The 16,780-nt window shown below is 44.7% G+C and overlaps 1 protein-coding gene across 1 annotated transcript in view; it reads right to left on the bottom strand.

Annotated features, from left to right (window-relative positions):
* The window catches only part of LANCL2 (LanC like glutathione S-transferase 2), a 32,451-nt gene extending 22,115 nt beyond the window's left edge, over positions 1-10,336 (bottom strand). Inside the window, exon 1 of the mRNA XM_086467674.1 lies at positions 10,130-10,336. Coding sequence (XP_086323800.1) covers positions 10,130-10,336 — 207 coding nt within the window. The remainder of the gene's footprint in view (positions 1-10,129) is intronic.
* Positions 10,337-16,780: the final 6,444 nt, after the last annotated feature.

The following is a 16,780-nucleotide window of genomic DNA, read 5'->3' on the forward strand; positions in this document are numbered from 1 at the left end:
GGGAAGATACATTACTGATTACTCCCTTTAGCCTATCGAATGCAGAAATACTCAATTAACTAGAAATTATTGCCCTATTAACTTCCAAGGGAAAGAATATTCATGAAGTCCCTTTACAGGACGATTCCATATTTGAGTGAGAGCATCAGGAACAACAATTTAAAATGTTTGTTTGTTTTATTAAACAGTATCACTTACTGATCAGCTTTTCCTATTAACACATTTATTTAAAACTGGTTTATATATTTAAATAGAGCTTAAGGGCTAGGTTCACTTACAGCACAGTTTATCTACTACAGAGCTAGAGAAGAAGAAATAAAAAACCTCTTTCCTTCCTGGGTTATAGGAAAAGCATTATCAGATAATTGCACCATTATCACAAAATAGTGAGGTACACTAACCTTGTGCCACCCAAAAATAGTTCCTAAATGTCTTTTCCATCATCTACAGAAAGTCCCAGGCATACATCACTTGCCACCCATCTTAGTTGTCCAGGAACAGCCAGAAGAGAAACTCTCTAGGAACATGGAAGCCAGCAGCGCTTCCCCACCTCCCAGACCAAGAGCCACAATGCAGTGGTCATCAGAAAAATGGCATTACACAATCTGGCTACTTATCAGCTTACACTGAGAAGCAGCTACTGTTTTCTGAACAGTACTTGATCTCCTTCCACCTCTTGCTTCCCCAGCTTGTTCCCAGATAGCAGCTGGAAAAAATTAGATCGGTGAAGGCTTAGTTTGATGTTGAATGCATCTACCTTTATGATTTTTTTTTTTTTCTGGAGAAGGAGAAATAAGCTCATTAAGAAGGTAAGTTCTTGTCCGATTACAACACATCCCAAAAGGGAATGGATTCAGACAAATGCCACCATGCAACTGATTACTCAAAATACACCACACTTTGTACTCCTGTTCAGAGCAGAACTTCAAATAAAAATCAGTGAATTCAAACATCCATTCAACAGATTCAGAAATCAGAACAATAATAGAAATGACACAAGTCCTCTGACAGACCAGAATTCTCCAGGGTCAACAGTTCAAATCCATTTTATGATGGTAGGATAGGAATGGAGAAGGAAATTGTGCCATTGTACCTCATGTTGCACACACACTGCACTAGGAAGGAGCTAGAGTTCGCTTAACCTTCTCCAGTAACTCTAGAAACAGCAACCAAACACAGTAAGCATCTGATGTCTATTACTCTTTGGCCTTAATACAGCGTTAAGCATCTTTTTGTTAGGAAACTATCACGCACACACAACATCCCCCCACCCTTTTGACTAGTTCAGTGAAACCTCAGCACAAATCAAAACCTTTCCCAAGGGCAGGGCTTCTCTCCTTCAAAAGACAGCTATGCCAATGCTAAGGCATATGGTGAAACAGCGTGCGGATATCCACGCAGATGCATCCAGGCATAGCTCAGCTTATCTGACAAGAGTGAACTAAGGTTTCAGACTCCCGGTTTATTTACCTACTGCACACCACAAGCAGGCTTCTTGTTCTGACAATACACCTGCTGTTACCAAATCAGGATATTTTTTATCAATCACCAGATCAAATTACTTAGGGGCAGGAGCGGAGCACTAGGACATCAGGACACCTGCATTCTCCTTTGAAACCCTGGTCCCATACAAATAACTTAGCTCAGGCTGGCATATCCCTCTGTCTAAAATGGGAATTTTAACCTGCCTATCTTGATTCAGTGCTTGGAAAAGCACAGATTAAAAGCTATTATTATTATTTATCAGCCCAAACAAAGCTACTCCTAAGCTTATGCCACTGTGAATAGGTTTTGAGTGGCATAACCAATTTTACATAAAGACTTGAATGTCAAAAGGCGGCTTTAGAAGATTTATAAACCTCCTTCAAGGAATCTTATGGCAGTGTTACAGCTGAGCATAAAGCACACTAATTCGTGTTGAGCGCAGATTGATTTTCATGAGAAGCATATGCATTTCATGAGGATGATTCCAGCTGGCATTCAGCCTTTTCTGCAGGTGACTTGTTATTCTTGTAGGGACAAACAAAAACCAGGAAGCCTGACCTCTGGTGTCCAGTATCACGTTTACTCCTGGTTCATAACAGATGGCAGTAACAGGAGCTGAAGAGTATCTTTAACTAGAAAAGGCTCTCTACAGGAATTCAACTGCTGCATTGCTCCTCTGCTGCCGCAAGAACGACAACCACTGTCATCCCAACCACTGCTCAAGTTTTACATTGGCAAAACACAAAAAATGAGAGCTCATTCCCCATTATATCCAACAAAACCCTGCACCATATTGATCATGGTAACAAGAAAAGCTCATTATCAGCCTGAAACAGAAGTTTTGCAAACTAATTGTTTTGTGATTTATCTGAACCATGTCACTTCTTCCAGTGCAGTGGGTTGGTATGCAAAGCTACATCCCAATTCAAAGCCTTTTAAAGCCAACAAAGATGTAAGGAATGTAAGCACGTATGTAACATCACTTACCTTTGGCACTAACGACACGGTGTCCAAATTATGCTGTCAGCAATACCTGTTTCCCCTATCTGCTTTCTTTCATTTGTAGGGTTCCTGAAAAGAACTTAAATCATCTTCTTTTGTAAACCAGCACTAAAACTACACACGCGCGCTACAAAAAATACAGCACGATGCAAATAAAAATCTCCTAAAAGAAATGCACACTTCACTTGCAGTTGATACTACAGTAACATACCAATTCTTGCTGACCTACCTCTCCATTACAGCCACATCCAGCTTTACAGCACCAAGAGCAGACAAAGCAATAAGCAGCTGCTATGTGTGTGGTTTATATCACTATTTCAGGTGGGTAAGAGAAGCCTGTAACTTAAAGTTTTGCATGCACATTTGGACCAGATATCACAGCACTTATGTAAGTCTGACAGCACAACTGTGAGACTTCATGGCACTACTTTTGTGGTTAGAAGTAATACTCCGGTTTGACAGACACAGGGTGAGTTATCTCATTTGTCTTTGTCCAAGACATTTAGATACCAGTGTTTTTTTCAAAAACATCTCAGCATTTATTTGCATCATGACACATCTATGCCAAGTAACTTGTGCAGACTCACAGCAGGACAATGGAGACCTGAGCTCAGCTTCTTCACAAGTTGCCAAGCACCAGTCTTTCTTGCCACCACCAGCTCCCAAAACCATCTTGCTATTAACCATATTTTACTTCATCAGCTTTTGAGGGACTGATACTATGTGGGACCCTAGACTGAAGGAGGAAGCAATTGATTCTGCAGAAACAGCAAAAAGATGGCCTATACACACAGTGCTACCTGCTGAACAAGCAAAATACACTTTTATTTCATCTCATCTCAGTTCAAATAAGGGTAAGAAGAGATATTCCAGAGAAAAGTGACTTTACTGTTGGTGATGTGTAGAAAATGAGACATTATATGGTGCTGGGTTTTCTTTCGGCCAAAATGCATTTCGCAGGGAAGAAAATACAGCTCAAGCTGTCACTGCAGCAAGGACTCATTCAAAACCCAAACTTGCATACAAGACTGCACGAGGGACATGACAGACACTGGCAAAGGAGGACCGGGTGGGGGATGACTTGCAGCTCTACTGAAACGAGAAATCCTGGCTGTACCGAAATCATTGGGAACTTTGCCACTGGCTGTAAGGGAGCCAGGTTTCACACCCACGTGCTGTAGCACGGGTTTATTGAAGCAGGATGAGGTCTCACGTTCACCTCCACAGAGCTCCTGCAAGAGCAGACCAGAAGGAATGGCTACACTCCGAGTCTAGCAAGGTCAGCTGGGAAGTGATCTGCCTTTTTGTACAAAAATACCCCAAGTTTTATTTTGTTTTTACCTACATCAAAAGACTGTTACAGCTTCGAGAGCAGTTTCTTTTTTCTTCTCTGAAAATACTAGCTACTAAGAAACATTATCACCCAGCCTCTGAAACGGTTAAAAACAGCTCTCTACTACTCGGGCCCTTCCAGAAATAAATGCCAGTTCTGAAAAACCACAACACAAATTATTTGAAACACTGCTGTCTGTTGAACACATTGCTCTGTTTTTCAGTGATCTGGCACCTAGTGTCACACATGTGATAATGGGGAAAAAAGAAAAAAAAAAAAGAAAAAAAGGGGGGAAAGGAGGAAGAGAAGGGCGGGGGGGGGGGCGGGGATCGATAGTTGTAGGCAAACTACCACACTGCTACAAATGCCAACTTAGGAACACGCTAATCATCCTACTTCAGAGGAGGTGAGGGCACAAAAAACAGCATTAAAAGGCAATCAATTCAAGTTACAGAAAGAATTGTTTAAAGCAGTAAGAAACAATGAGACTGTGCCTCCGATGCGTTTGTGTGTAAAAGGAGCTGTTTGTCTCATTGCTGATTAGTTTGCAAAAAAACGAAGCCTGAAGATTTAGATCATCAAAAAGCTTCAGATTACTGGTAAAAAAAAAAAAAACATGATTAACAGACACCAAGGAACATTATCCTATGCTTTGGGAAACGAAGGCTGATAAGGCAAAAGAGCAATACTGAAAATCACTGGTCCTCCAGGTAGCCTAACAGCAGCATGCCGCTTCTTGAAAACTAAGAAAATAAAAGTCTGTTGCGAGTATGAGTTAAAGTCACTCACTACACAGAGGTCTTTACCCTAGCTGGGACGTTTTTAGGTGGTCCAGAAGCCGCAAAAAAGCTAAAACCTCTACTAATACTGTTTAAATTATTTTGATGCACAGACAGCAGGTATGTTCCACACATTGAACTTCACAGCACATCAAGTGTTGTACAGTTAGACTGCAAATATAATTTATTTTCACTAGAAAATGAAACCTGTAACTGCACTTGCCCATGCAACTAGCCAGAGTAACAACTCATCAACACACAGGTCTGTAAAATAAAACTAGAAACCAGCAAAGAGCAGACGGATGCGAGACAATTTAATCAGAACTTGGGCTTTGATTTTAAATCGTATCTTCATTCAGAACTGGTTGAGTAAAACCCAACAGACTTAACCATGTGATTAAAGTGTTGTCCTGCATAACACGAGAGGCTTTCAGTACAAAAGCATCACAAAAGTGCTAAGCAGCATTTGATGCTGATGGGTGCTGTAGGAAAGAAGCAGCAGGTACTTCCTTTCAGGCTGTGTACATTAACTGCCAGGAGTTAGTAAGGGACAATGAAGTACAATAAACTGATTCTCAGACTCCATTTTGACCAAGACTCACAAAAAGCAAAACAAACTTTCCTTTAACAGAAACATGATTTGCGATACTCAGAATTCTCTATTAAAATAGCATACATCTGAGACGGGGTGTCAGGAAATGGCCAAAAAAGTGGCAATCTCAAGAAATGCAGCTACCCCATCCCACATTGGCAAAAAAAGTGGCAAGAAATATTTACTGGTTCTGGAGGTTCAATCCTGCCTCCAGTGCAACGAGTGGTATGATTCTCACTAGTGTAAGTGGTTGCAGAATCAGTCCCAGAACAGAGAGAACTTGCTGCTCTCAGCGAGACAACTGAAATGCCCAGTGAGACAACCCAACAAATATAAAAAAATACCACAGAGAGGAGAATGAAAAGTGAAGCAATGACAAAAAACTTTAGAATTTTTTTAAACATATTTTAAAAGGAGGAGGAAGACTCAAAAGCCACATAAAGGAATTATCAGAACTAAAAGGAGATTGAGGAAGTACCAGGAAACTAAACACCACTAAATCACCCAGAAGATAATTTAAGTACCCTCATTAAGTGATAATCTATGCCAATAAGCATTACCAGCTTTAAAACAGATTCCCTGTAAGGAGCCCCCTGCAAAGCCTAATCAAATACATTGTATACACTTGTCAGAACACACCACCTTTTACCAATATTGTTAAAACATTATGGCAAGTCAGAAAAAACTTCGCAAGAAAGAATTGGCCTAAAAACCAAGTTACTGTTTGGGCATCCTAGTGACCTATCCATTAAGTTTGAATCCAATTTTGGCGCTGTTGTGATTTCACAACAAATCCAGACAATCTTAAATTGAGCACTGGGATGTGTTATTGTCTTGATGCTAAGGACGCTTTTCTTACACACACATAAAATCCACATCAGGTTGCCTAGGCACAGGGTTGCTTCCACCCACCTTCCCCTGGATGAGCCTGTAACATCAGCCTGCCTTTGGTTCCCAAGTCACTGGCCTCCAAACAGCGTGAAGGTGCCTCCCAAATCACACATGACTGCGCTACAGATGTAGCCACAGAGCTGTGGTGGCTCCGAGGATGGCGGTGGACAACCTGCAGTTGATATTGGTGGGTCACCCACAGAGCCAGGTCCTTGAACAAGCCACCGCCACCCCTTACCAGCAAGCTCTCCTCACCCTTCCCCTTCCCAGGAAATCCATTACAGCTTTGTAGCTCTCTACTACAAAAAGGTTTTGATAAAGTTTCTGAGCCAGGAGAACTGCCTGCCCCTGATTTATGCAAACCTATGCAGGCCTCCCCATTCTCAGTCCCTCACCCACGGCTAATGGGCAACACAATGCCACAAGTCTTGACATTAATTGCAGCTATAGGTTGTCTCTGCTCCAGTTCAGGTGGGAAAGCAAAGCACAATACTGCTCAGACAAGTTAGTCTCTGGTTCCCAATCTGCACAGGCACATAGCCTGATATTGCCACATTTAAGAATAGATGAGTTTATAACTAGAGCTGCCTACAACGCAGAGAAAATACTAGACCACCATCTGCTTTTCAAATATTAATACCTTCCCCAATAAACAATTACAGTGAATTAAACAAAACTTAACAGAAAAAAATGATTTTCCCAAGAACTAGGGAATATGCTCTGTTCTGAATCTATATCTGTCTGTTCATTTCTCTGCCTCTCTGACCATTTACATTTCCACTTTGAAAACATTTGGACCACTCTTAGATAACACCTACAGGTACTTTTTCAGGCTCCACAGGGATCCAAATTAAAAAAAAAAAAAAAAAAGAGCTGCAGGACTTATATTTAATTGAAAGATTCATCATTTTTTAAATAAAGGCTAACATTTAAAATCATATTTCTTATTAATCTAGAATGAATCCTGTCTGATGAATTATTACCTTCAGGTTTCTCAGGTTTCTCAGGCAAGTTACAGAAGCAATTCAAGTCCACAACACTTGCATGGTGAAGAAATGTAGTTAAGAAAAAATTAATTTCAACTACATAAGCAGAGCCCACCTAGATAACCGCAGTGTTTGCCGTGACTGTTTTTAAGAAGGCAAATCAGCAGCCCCAAACTTTGTTTTCTCTTCTCCTGCTCCCATACTGTCTAGCTTCCTGAAATGTACCTTATGCATACAAGCACACACACCCATACACAGCACTTTGTCCCAATTGTCTCACATTTCAGAAAATGACTTGAAGAGCTTCTTGTCCTTTTATCAGCCGGATGAATTTTACATGGCAATCGTGGCAGCTTATGAAATCAAACGAAGGGATTAATAATGCATTGCCTTCCATGACAACGGCAGAGCCCCACACACCTCTAGCTGTCATTATGTGAGTCACTCAGTGCTCACTGTTCCACACAGCAGCAGATGGGAGGAAGAAATTATGCAGTGCACCGAGGGCTTCTGAAAACTGCTCTCATTTTTAGGAAGCTTGTGCTATTGTATATAGTGGTTTACAGAACAGACTTCCCAACCTATGTAAAGTCCTTTTGTCTTCACTGGGGTTTTAGGAAGGCAAAGACATTTCTCTGGCAGGACAGGAGCCTTTAAATGAAAACAAACAAACAAAAACCACTCCAAACAAAAAAACCCAAACCACAAACCAAAACCCACAAACAACAACAACAGCACCCCAAAATACTCATCACAAAGTCTCAAAGAAGTCAGAATAGTACTAGGATTGACAATATGCAAATGCTGCAAAGAACATAAATACACATAAATATACTCATAGCTATGTTCTAGCCCAGAAACATGTAGGACAATTCCTCAGATTTTGCAGATGCAGAAACAAAAAAAATGTGCACTTGCATCTGCCTTCTCCTATGAAATGCACAGAGTTGAAAAAATTCAAAGCCTTATTAAAGTGATGTAGCTACAGCAACTTTCATGTGGTACAGAAGATGATTTTTTTCCAAGACAGCTCATGCTGCTGAATGTAACAAAGCCCAGACACCACCTTTTATCAAATACACAGCTACTCAGGTGCTCAAAGATATGTTCTGAACAAAGCTGCACAAATAGCTGCCAACTGCCACACAGTAATAAGGAACGTCATTCACCATTGATGCTGGGAAAAAATGTTTGCATCGACTGTAAAAGAGCACACACATCTACAGCAGAGCAGAACAGACATTCCTAAAGTGAATACAGGACTAGAAATTTTTGACTAACCCATTTCAGCTCCGCCACAGAACAATGTCTCTGAATTTGGATTCATTCAAGAATTAAATCTGAAGCAAGTTAGAGTTGAACTATTCTGCAATACAGCTAGTATTCACTAAAAAAAAATTTTTAAGGAAGTTCACCTTCCTCTAATAACAGTTCTCATTTTCGAAAGCTGGAGTCAACCTATATCAGCAGTAAACGAAGGCTTATTTTCTCTTTAAAAAAAAAAAAATGGACATGAGGTGTGGGTTCTAAAGCAGGTATATGAGAAGGATAACTGGCCTACAGAAGGCCTTAGAAGTTCTTGGTATGATTTTTACCAGTTTAACCACTCTGCCTTCCTACTTCAACTCACCATACCCAGATGTTTGTTATATACTGAGCCAGATACAAAAGAACAAAGAAATCACAGTTCTCTTTCACAAAAAAAAAAAAAGTAGTTTTACCAGCACCAAGTATACTACCAGGGATTTTTGTAAAAACAAAGCAGATTTCACTTCGAAACCTAACCTTGCTTTTTAACCCTTTTTAAGCACAAAGTTCTGCTTTTGACAGCTGCAATTAGCTGTAAGACACCAATCCCCCAAAGTATTCTCTTTGGTGTGCTCTGCTCAGCCACACACAACCTCAAAACCTCAGTTGCAACAACTTAGTGAAACCTCTCATTGCCTCGGACTGATGATGAGCCGATACTGTTCTGCTCATTCTTACGATGTTCAGCAAGAACGCTGCTCTCACCGCTGGGCATCGCCATCCTCATCCCACCCTATCATTAAATCAAGGTAATTCCATATCGCCACAAGCAGTAAAACACAGAGCCGAGATTAAAGGCTCTCTTTTATTCACCCCAGCGTACAGTCAAGTGAGTTAGGAAAGTTAGCTTCCCACCCAGCACATCTGTGCTTCTAGCAATGTCACCATGCAGTGTTTTTCATCCAAAAGATGACAAAGCAGCACAGTACTGAAAGATGATGCTGCTCAGGGGCTAAAAGGACTGAAGGTCCATATTCTGGTATTCCTTCTGCCACTTAAGTCAGCCCACGTGGCAACAGGCCAGAGCAGCTTCTGTGCTTAAAGCCTGCAACCCACAGCATGTGGTGTTGAGATAAGCGGAGCAGGAAGGCTGCAAACCTCATGCGACCAGAGCCACCAGACAGACCTTCTGCTGGCCTGAACAGACTGCCAGGTGCCTATCACGGTGCACCTGAATCTATACATGTGTGTATGTCAATAAACACATGCCTTAGAGTGAACGGTCCAGCATCACCTAAAGCCTGAGCGCTGCCGTCACCTGAGGAGAAACTCGTCTTTTCCAGATGCACACTCACCTTTTCCTTTCCCTGTGTGCTTCCTTTGGTGAACCTCAGGCAACTTGTAAGAGCTGTGACAGAACAGGCAGCGCGACCTCCAGGCCCAGCACCGCGCTCACTCGCACCCAGGAAGAAAACAAACAGCTCACAGCAGTCGCTTCCACCGACTCCAAGCCGTGCGGAGGGGCCGAGCTCCCGCTCCTCCCCGCCCGCCGCTCCCCTTAGGCGCCCTCATGGCCGCTGCCTCTGCCCCGCCGCCCGCCCCGAGCCCGCCCGGCGGCCAGCACGGCGCTCCGCAGCCAGGCCGCGGGCCGCCCCGCCGCGCCTCCGGAGGCCGCGGCAGGGCCCAGGGCCCCGCCGGAGGCCGTCCCGGAGCAGTGCCCACGACCGCCCGTGCCGTGGGGCCGCCGCTGCGCGGAAGGAGCGCCCCGCGGGTGAGGCAGGGCCCGGGACGCCGGGACGCGCCCGGGACTCACCTTCCCATCGGCGCCGAAGGGGAGGGACGACTCCTCCGCCAAGAGCAGCGCCTTGTGCCGCTCGGCGTCCGCCGCGCTGGAGGCTGCCGCGGCTCCGGCTTCGGCTTCCTGGGGCTGGTAGTCGGGGTAGGGATTGGCGAAAGCCCGCACCGCCATCTCCGCCTCGCCCAGCTGCAGCTTCAGCCTCTTGGACATGCTCTCTCCCATCTCAGCCAGCCCCCGGCCCGCCTCCCCGCACGGCAAGCCGGCGGGGACACACTCCGCCCCGCAGAGCGGCGGGTTTGCAGCAACGCGAACGCCGCGGCCGGCAGCTGCCCCCGGCTACAGCCGCCGCCCGGCGGGCACGGAGGCGAGGGGCCCGCGGCGGCCCCGCGGCGTTGGGGCAGGGACAGGGTCGGGGAGGGCGGCGGGGCGTGGCCCGGCGGCCCCGCGCTGAGGGGGCTGCGGTGGCAGAGCCCGCGGCCGCTGGCCCATGGGGGCCGCCTCAGGGCAGAGTAGCCGCCGGCCCCGAGCCGTCGAAGCCCAGCTTGGGGAAGGCTAAAGGGGAACTGCGAAGCCGCGGCTCTGTCTGGCGTCCCCGTTCAGCCCGGGAGCGGCGAGCGCGGCGGCATCACGCCCGCAGGGGCAGAGCGCGGCCAGGGTCGCGCCCGCGCCCCTCCGCGGGGAGAGGCAGCCCGCCCGCCCGCGCAGGCTGGGTGGCACCGCTGCAAAGCCCGCCCGAGCTCCTCATCGTCCCTCGCCGGGGCGTCAGTCCCTTGGGCTGCTGCTGCCGCCACCTGCACGCCGGGCGGAGGACAGGGGCTCCCGCCGGCTCCTCCCGCCCGTCCCCCCGCGGCGGGGACGAGCCGTCGCCTTGTGCATCTCAGAACAGCGGCAGCAGCAGCAGGAGGGGGAAGGACAGCCCCAGGAGCAGGCAGTACACCACCAGCTCCTTCGCTCGGCTCATCCGCAGCCTCCGCTGGGCCGCGCTCATCCGCCGGCAGCCCCCGGGCCCTGAGCACCCACCCTCGGCCAGCCCCGGCGGCAGGGAAGCGGCAGCGGCGGCCCCAACGCCCGCCCTGAGGGGAGGGAGCGGCCCTCGGCGCGCAGGGGTGGGGTTGGGGGCAGCGCCCAGGGAGAAGGGGCGGGGGCGGCCCCCTTCCCTCGTCCCGCCCTCGGGTCACCGTGTCGGCCTGGTTGCTGTGGCTGCGCGCAACGCTTCGCCTGCGGCGAACCCCCTCCCCAAAGCCAAAACAGGTTAAGAAACATTTCCGGGAGGTGGGGGGTGAATGCGAGGGCACCGCGTCAAATTTAGCCCGTCGCTGTGTGGACGCCGCCGTCTAAAGCTAGGGGAGCTCCAGGGGAAGGGGCACTGTACAATAACCAGGGATAAATCTTTCCTATTCACAAATGGTAGATGCTGTCAATATTGTTGTAGCCTCCGGGAATTTATACTGCATACTGCTCATGTAGAAACAGGCTGCAAAAAGCTGGCAATCCAGCCAAACACAAGCACGCAGTGTTGTGTAAAAATATGGACATGGGAGACCTCATTACCCCATTAAATATTTACTCCCAAGTATGTCATCACTAGTAATTGTAAGTCAGCCAGACCATAAACTATTAATTCAAGATCTGGACACTGTGCAGGCTTACTGATCTTTAGTTTTATGCACCAAGTAATTTTACTGCTAGCAAAATACATATTCAGTGTGTAAGATTAAATGCAGGTGACGCCTGTCCCAGCGTTGGCTTCAGTTTACCCTTGTTTGTAGCCATACACATGAACAAATGGGACATGTCCATTATCTTGCAGCAGGATATAAATTTTAGGCAATACTTTCTTAATTTTATTTATTTTTAGAAATCGAGATGATGACAAAGCAAAAATTCCGAACAGCTTGTCTGACAAGAGGTACCTTGTATTTGCTCTGGAAGTGAAAAATAACCATCCAGTCAAAAATTACACAATGACCTATAAAATAACCTGTTCTGTAATCGTTTAAAAACATCACTCTATGCATGATTTCCTCTTAAACAGGGAAGTCTTTTGTGCCATGCTGTGGAGCCTGAAAGGGTAAATGCAGAACCTTCTTAAAAAAACCCCTTGTGTCTGTGTAGACATTTTGCTAGGCAAAGAATATATTTTCAACTCAAATGTTTTCCTTTCCTCTGTGAAGACCAGCTGGGTCAGTGCAAGTAACTACCACCCGATAACAAAGATCAGAATTAAGCTTTTAATACAAATGTGTGTGGCTTGTGTTTTCTCACACCTTCTAATCTTTTCAGTGAAAATGGTGGCAATATAAAGCACAGTCGTACCAACGGGTATGTGCTCAAGGCCTACAGATGAGGAGTGAAGGTGCCACCTGGCACCTTGCAAGAGCAGGTTCTGCTCTTTCTCTGGAGTTGTGGGCTGGGTTTTCATCTCTTGCCCATTGCCTCGCTCTGCTGTTCCGTTATCTGCGCACCGCTGTGTTTAACACCCTCTTGTGCCTGTGGACCTGAGATTTCTGAGGTACTTCGCTCCACATTCACTGTTCTTCACATTTGTTGCAACGTGGTATGTTTAGTCTCAAGCGTACACGAGGCCTTCTTTTGTTCTTAGCAGGTTCAAAAGACTTTTAGGCTTTCCTTTTGCTTCTTTGTCTTTGATACACACAGAGCTCCCACAGCCTGAATGGGAATCATGGATGAAGGAGGAGGAAAAAGGTTGGGTTGAGTGAGGTGACAACCTTTAATGTAAGTTTTAAGCAAGAATCAATTCAGATCTCTTAACTGTAGCAGTATGGAGCAGCAGGCCTCGCCTACTGAAATAATGATTTCTAAATGCTACTGAAAGGAGCGAGCCCTCGTCCTTTCTTCCCACCCTCGCTATGCACTCCTGGAACCTGCCTTCTGCAGTACCGGCGAATGTGCAGCCCTGCAGCAAGCTGATCTAGCCAAAAGCTGTCCTTTTCCTTTCTGTGATGTAGGTGAAATTGTAATGAATGTTTCACCAAGGCCTGATTCCTACTTAGGTATTGGTTTCTTCATGTAAATCGTGAACATTCTTGCTTAGCAGGTCATTGAGCTAATCGTTCTTTACACAGGAGGAATTCATAAACCGCTCTCTCTTACTTCTCTGGCCTTTCTTTCCCTCTAATCCGCTTCACATCCTGCAATGTCTGATATTGTGCTCCCGATGGGACTAGTGCCAGGTTTTTAAATAGTCAAATAAAGCATCCGTTACTTTGGGGGCCAAGACTAAATAATCATAATCCATGCAAAAAACATGAATGACACTATGCTTTCCTATGTATTTTGCTGTTTGATTGCCAGTATGCATAGCAAATAATCCTGACTAACAAGGAGGAAAAAAGCATTGGACATCACAGAGCCAGCCCTCCCAAGGCCAGCACACAGCTGCCCTTCACACTACACCCCACGAGAGCTTCATCATATTGCAATGTGATGTGGCTTGCAGAACGGGTGTGAGCAACCATCAGGAATCTTCGAGGCTCTAGCTGTGACATGTTTACTGGTCCCTTCAGCAGCTGTGTTCATTCTTATTACAGTATAATAGTGCTCATTTATTTTCATGCACAATGGTGCCAGATACATGCAAGCAACAGTCCCAGCCATGTTTTGTTCCATGGAAATAGGATGATGAGTATGTGACTTCAGCACCCGTGGTAAGGTGCCTTGTAAATTCTGGGTGGCAGCTGGCATTAGTCTCATTTTATTTCTAAATGTAGATCTATGAGATTTGGCTGAAATTAACTGAGAGAGGGGAGAACTTCAGGAATGGACCCTGCTAATGTGGTACATAATGGAGAACAAGGCTGTACACTGCTTTCTTCAGCACTTACCTGTGGAAAAACAAGTTACGGCAATTTCTCAGCTGGCATTAATTAGGACAGCAGGTCAGTGGAGATGGGGCAGTTTACACCTGCTGCAAAGCAAGGAGCATGCCTTTATTCAACATAAATGAAGTCTTTCATACTGACTGTTGTGCTCTCTCTCTCTCTCTGGTCCTCTTCTCTTCAGGCTGTGCTTTGTCTGTGCTGCATCCTTTGTGCTCTGCAGTGAGCCTTTTTCTCCTCTAGCACTACCATAGGCCTACAATAGCCTACAAGGACTTCCCAATTCCCTCTTCACCATTACTACCCCCTCCCCTTAGCTCTACTTCCTAATTTCTTTTTTTCCTCTGCCACTGTCTAATACTGTATTCTGCAACTATATTCTTTAAAACTCTTTAGGCCTAATAAACTGTGGGGGGCTGCTTCTTGTAATAAACATGATATTATGAAATAAAACCTGCAGGATCAGGTTTCGCATTTTATTTGCAAAAGACTTACAGGCTTTGGACCAAATTCAGTCCTGTGTTCAGTTCAGCTTCAAGAGGAGTATAACACAATGTGAGAACAAATGGGTTTGTGTGATATGTTATTATTGTATTGCTTTTCAGTAGCAACACATTTCTCTGGCTGCTGTAAATAAATGATCTCTATTATAGCATAATCTTGCTATTTAAGATCTTAGAGATTTCTGTGAATCTGAGAATTCTATGAATCTGAGAACCACTTCGCTACTCAACCACCAAATAAATGTTCTAATAATAACTCCACCTAATATAGTTCTTATTTTCTGTTCTTATCTTTGATCTTGCAGGAAAAGCAGTGTCATCAAGCCTGTTGCACTTCTATTTTGATGAGTGCACGCTAAAAAATGATAAGCCTGAGCAGCAGTTGTTGCACTTCAGCCTGTTTTTAAGTAATGGATTTTGTTATAATCAAACATTTCTGTTCCTTATCCCCTTAATCCCAGTGGTTTTTGATTTGCATATCCTGAGGAATACTACTACTAATGAAATCATGCGAAGATGCCTGTAAATGTTCATATAGGTTTTTACTGTCTATGATGAAAATGGAACGAGCTCACTGTTATTAAAATATGCCTTTAATGATCATTGGCGCAGGGTTGGATCAAAGGAGCTATTTTCAACCCTGACAAGGTTTGTAAACCCAGGGAAAGAAAAGTTTAGTTAGCAGAAAACAAATGTAGTCCTCCCAAAGGTAAGGAGTAGGAGGAACAGAGGAGAAAGATGGCTGCTTTCAGGATACCTGTGGCTGGCCAGTATCTATAAAAAGGAGCAACAAAACAAGTGTTAATGAGAGGATTCCCTTTGCCTAAGGAAGCTGTTGTAAGCTGGATGTTCAAATTTGACTTTAACTCTGCTACATCTTATTTTGTTATTTCTTCTGATATCCTTTGAATGACACACAATGTCAGTGTGGCTTAAAAAGCAGCCCTAGTTACTAACTTGAGGTAAGGATAGGTGTTTATCTGTGCAGTTATCAAATTAGCCAATACTGTGTGGCTGGAGAATGGCATATATAAGACTTGTTTAATGAATAAAGAAATGATGAAGCCCTCCATTATCAACCATTAGTATGACCACAGTAGGATGCAAAGATTTAGTAAAAATGTTGAAGAAAAGATTCAAAGGGGAGTTGGAGATAAATGGAAAAAAATACAATATGGGTTTGTAATACATCAGTCGCAGTGGAGAAACTCACTGCTCTTATGATCGAGAAAAGCAGTTCTGTAGCTAAAGGACATACAGTAGCTGTATATAACCGGTAATTTCCCATGTAGCCCAAGAGCAGATTGTTATACAGTAAGCAAGGATCTAGCAGAAAGGGAGGCAGCAATGTGCTGTTGTCAAAGGGGATGCATGGGGCTAGAGGAAAGGTAGTAGAGTTGACGGTAAGGAAATAGAGGAGTGGGAACTGATCCTAATGAACATTTGTATGAACAATGTTTGTACAGAAAATAAGAACAAAATAACAGTTAATTTTGCAGAGAATGATCAGAATGTTGTAGTAGAAGACTTAAGTGATAGCAACAGGCAGCCGTGAATGTGGGGTTGGTAGTTTCAATAGGGTTAAGGGTGTACTGAGCACAGTCCAAGGTCATAATAAGTCTGCCTGCAGTAGAGCTGGTGAGTCGTGCTCAAAAAAGATCCATTAAAATTGGAGCAGAGGCATAGAATGGGAATGGAGAGCCTGTTTTATGAGGAAAGCCTAAATCACTCTGTCTTTTTTAGTGGAACGAAGGCTGAAGTGGTGTATAGTTGCTGTTCGTAAGTATGAGATATGTAGATCTGTATCTATACTAGGGAGGAGACAGAATGATTAAGGACTGTGCTTGCAACTGATCAATATGGTTATATGTTGCCCACGATGAAATTCAGGCTAGAAATAAAAAGGGGTTTAACTATCGGAGGAGGTGGGTTTTGAAGCAGCCTTTCAGTAAGGCTTTTCAGAAAGACCTCAATAAACATCTTGGGAAAAAATTGCTGTAATTTGATTCTTGTAAGCCAGTAAACCAAGATGCTTGTAGTCCTGTGCCCCTGGGAAGTACAGTGGTCTCAGGGGATGTGAAAGAGCTTCTCCTTATTCATTGACAGCTTCTAATAGCCAGTGTTTAAGAAAGCATGGGGTTTTTTTCACCTTCATAAACTTCCTGTTGAGGGAGGTATATTGGCAAGTGAGATGGTTGTCATATTCACTGAGCTTCTGGGTGAGATTTCCTACAGCAGGCTTTTAATGTCTGATTGTCATTAGCAGTTCTGCGCATGTGGTGTTTACGTGGGGGTGGAAAGCAGGCATCTAAACCTGCTTAAAA

The sequence above is a fragment of the Leptosomus discolor genome, chromosome 7, assembly GCF_034619465.1.
Source record: "Leptosomus discolor isolate bLepDis1 chromosome 7, bLepDis1.hap2, whole genome shotgun sequence".
In the NCBI taxonomy this organism is placed as follows: Eukaryota; Metazoa; Chordata; class Aves; order Leptosomiformes; family Leptosomidae; genus Leptosomus; species Leptosomus discolor.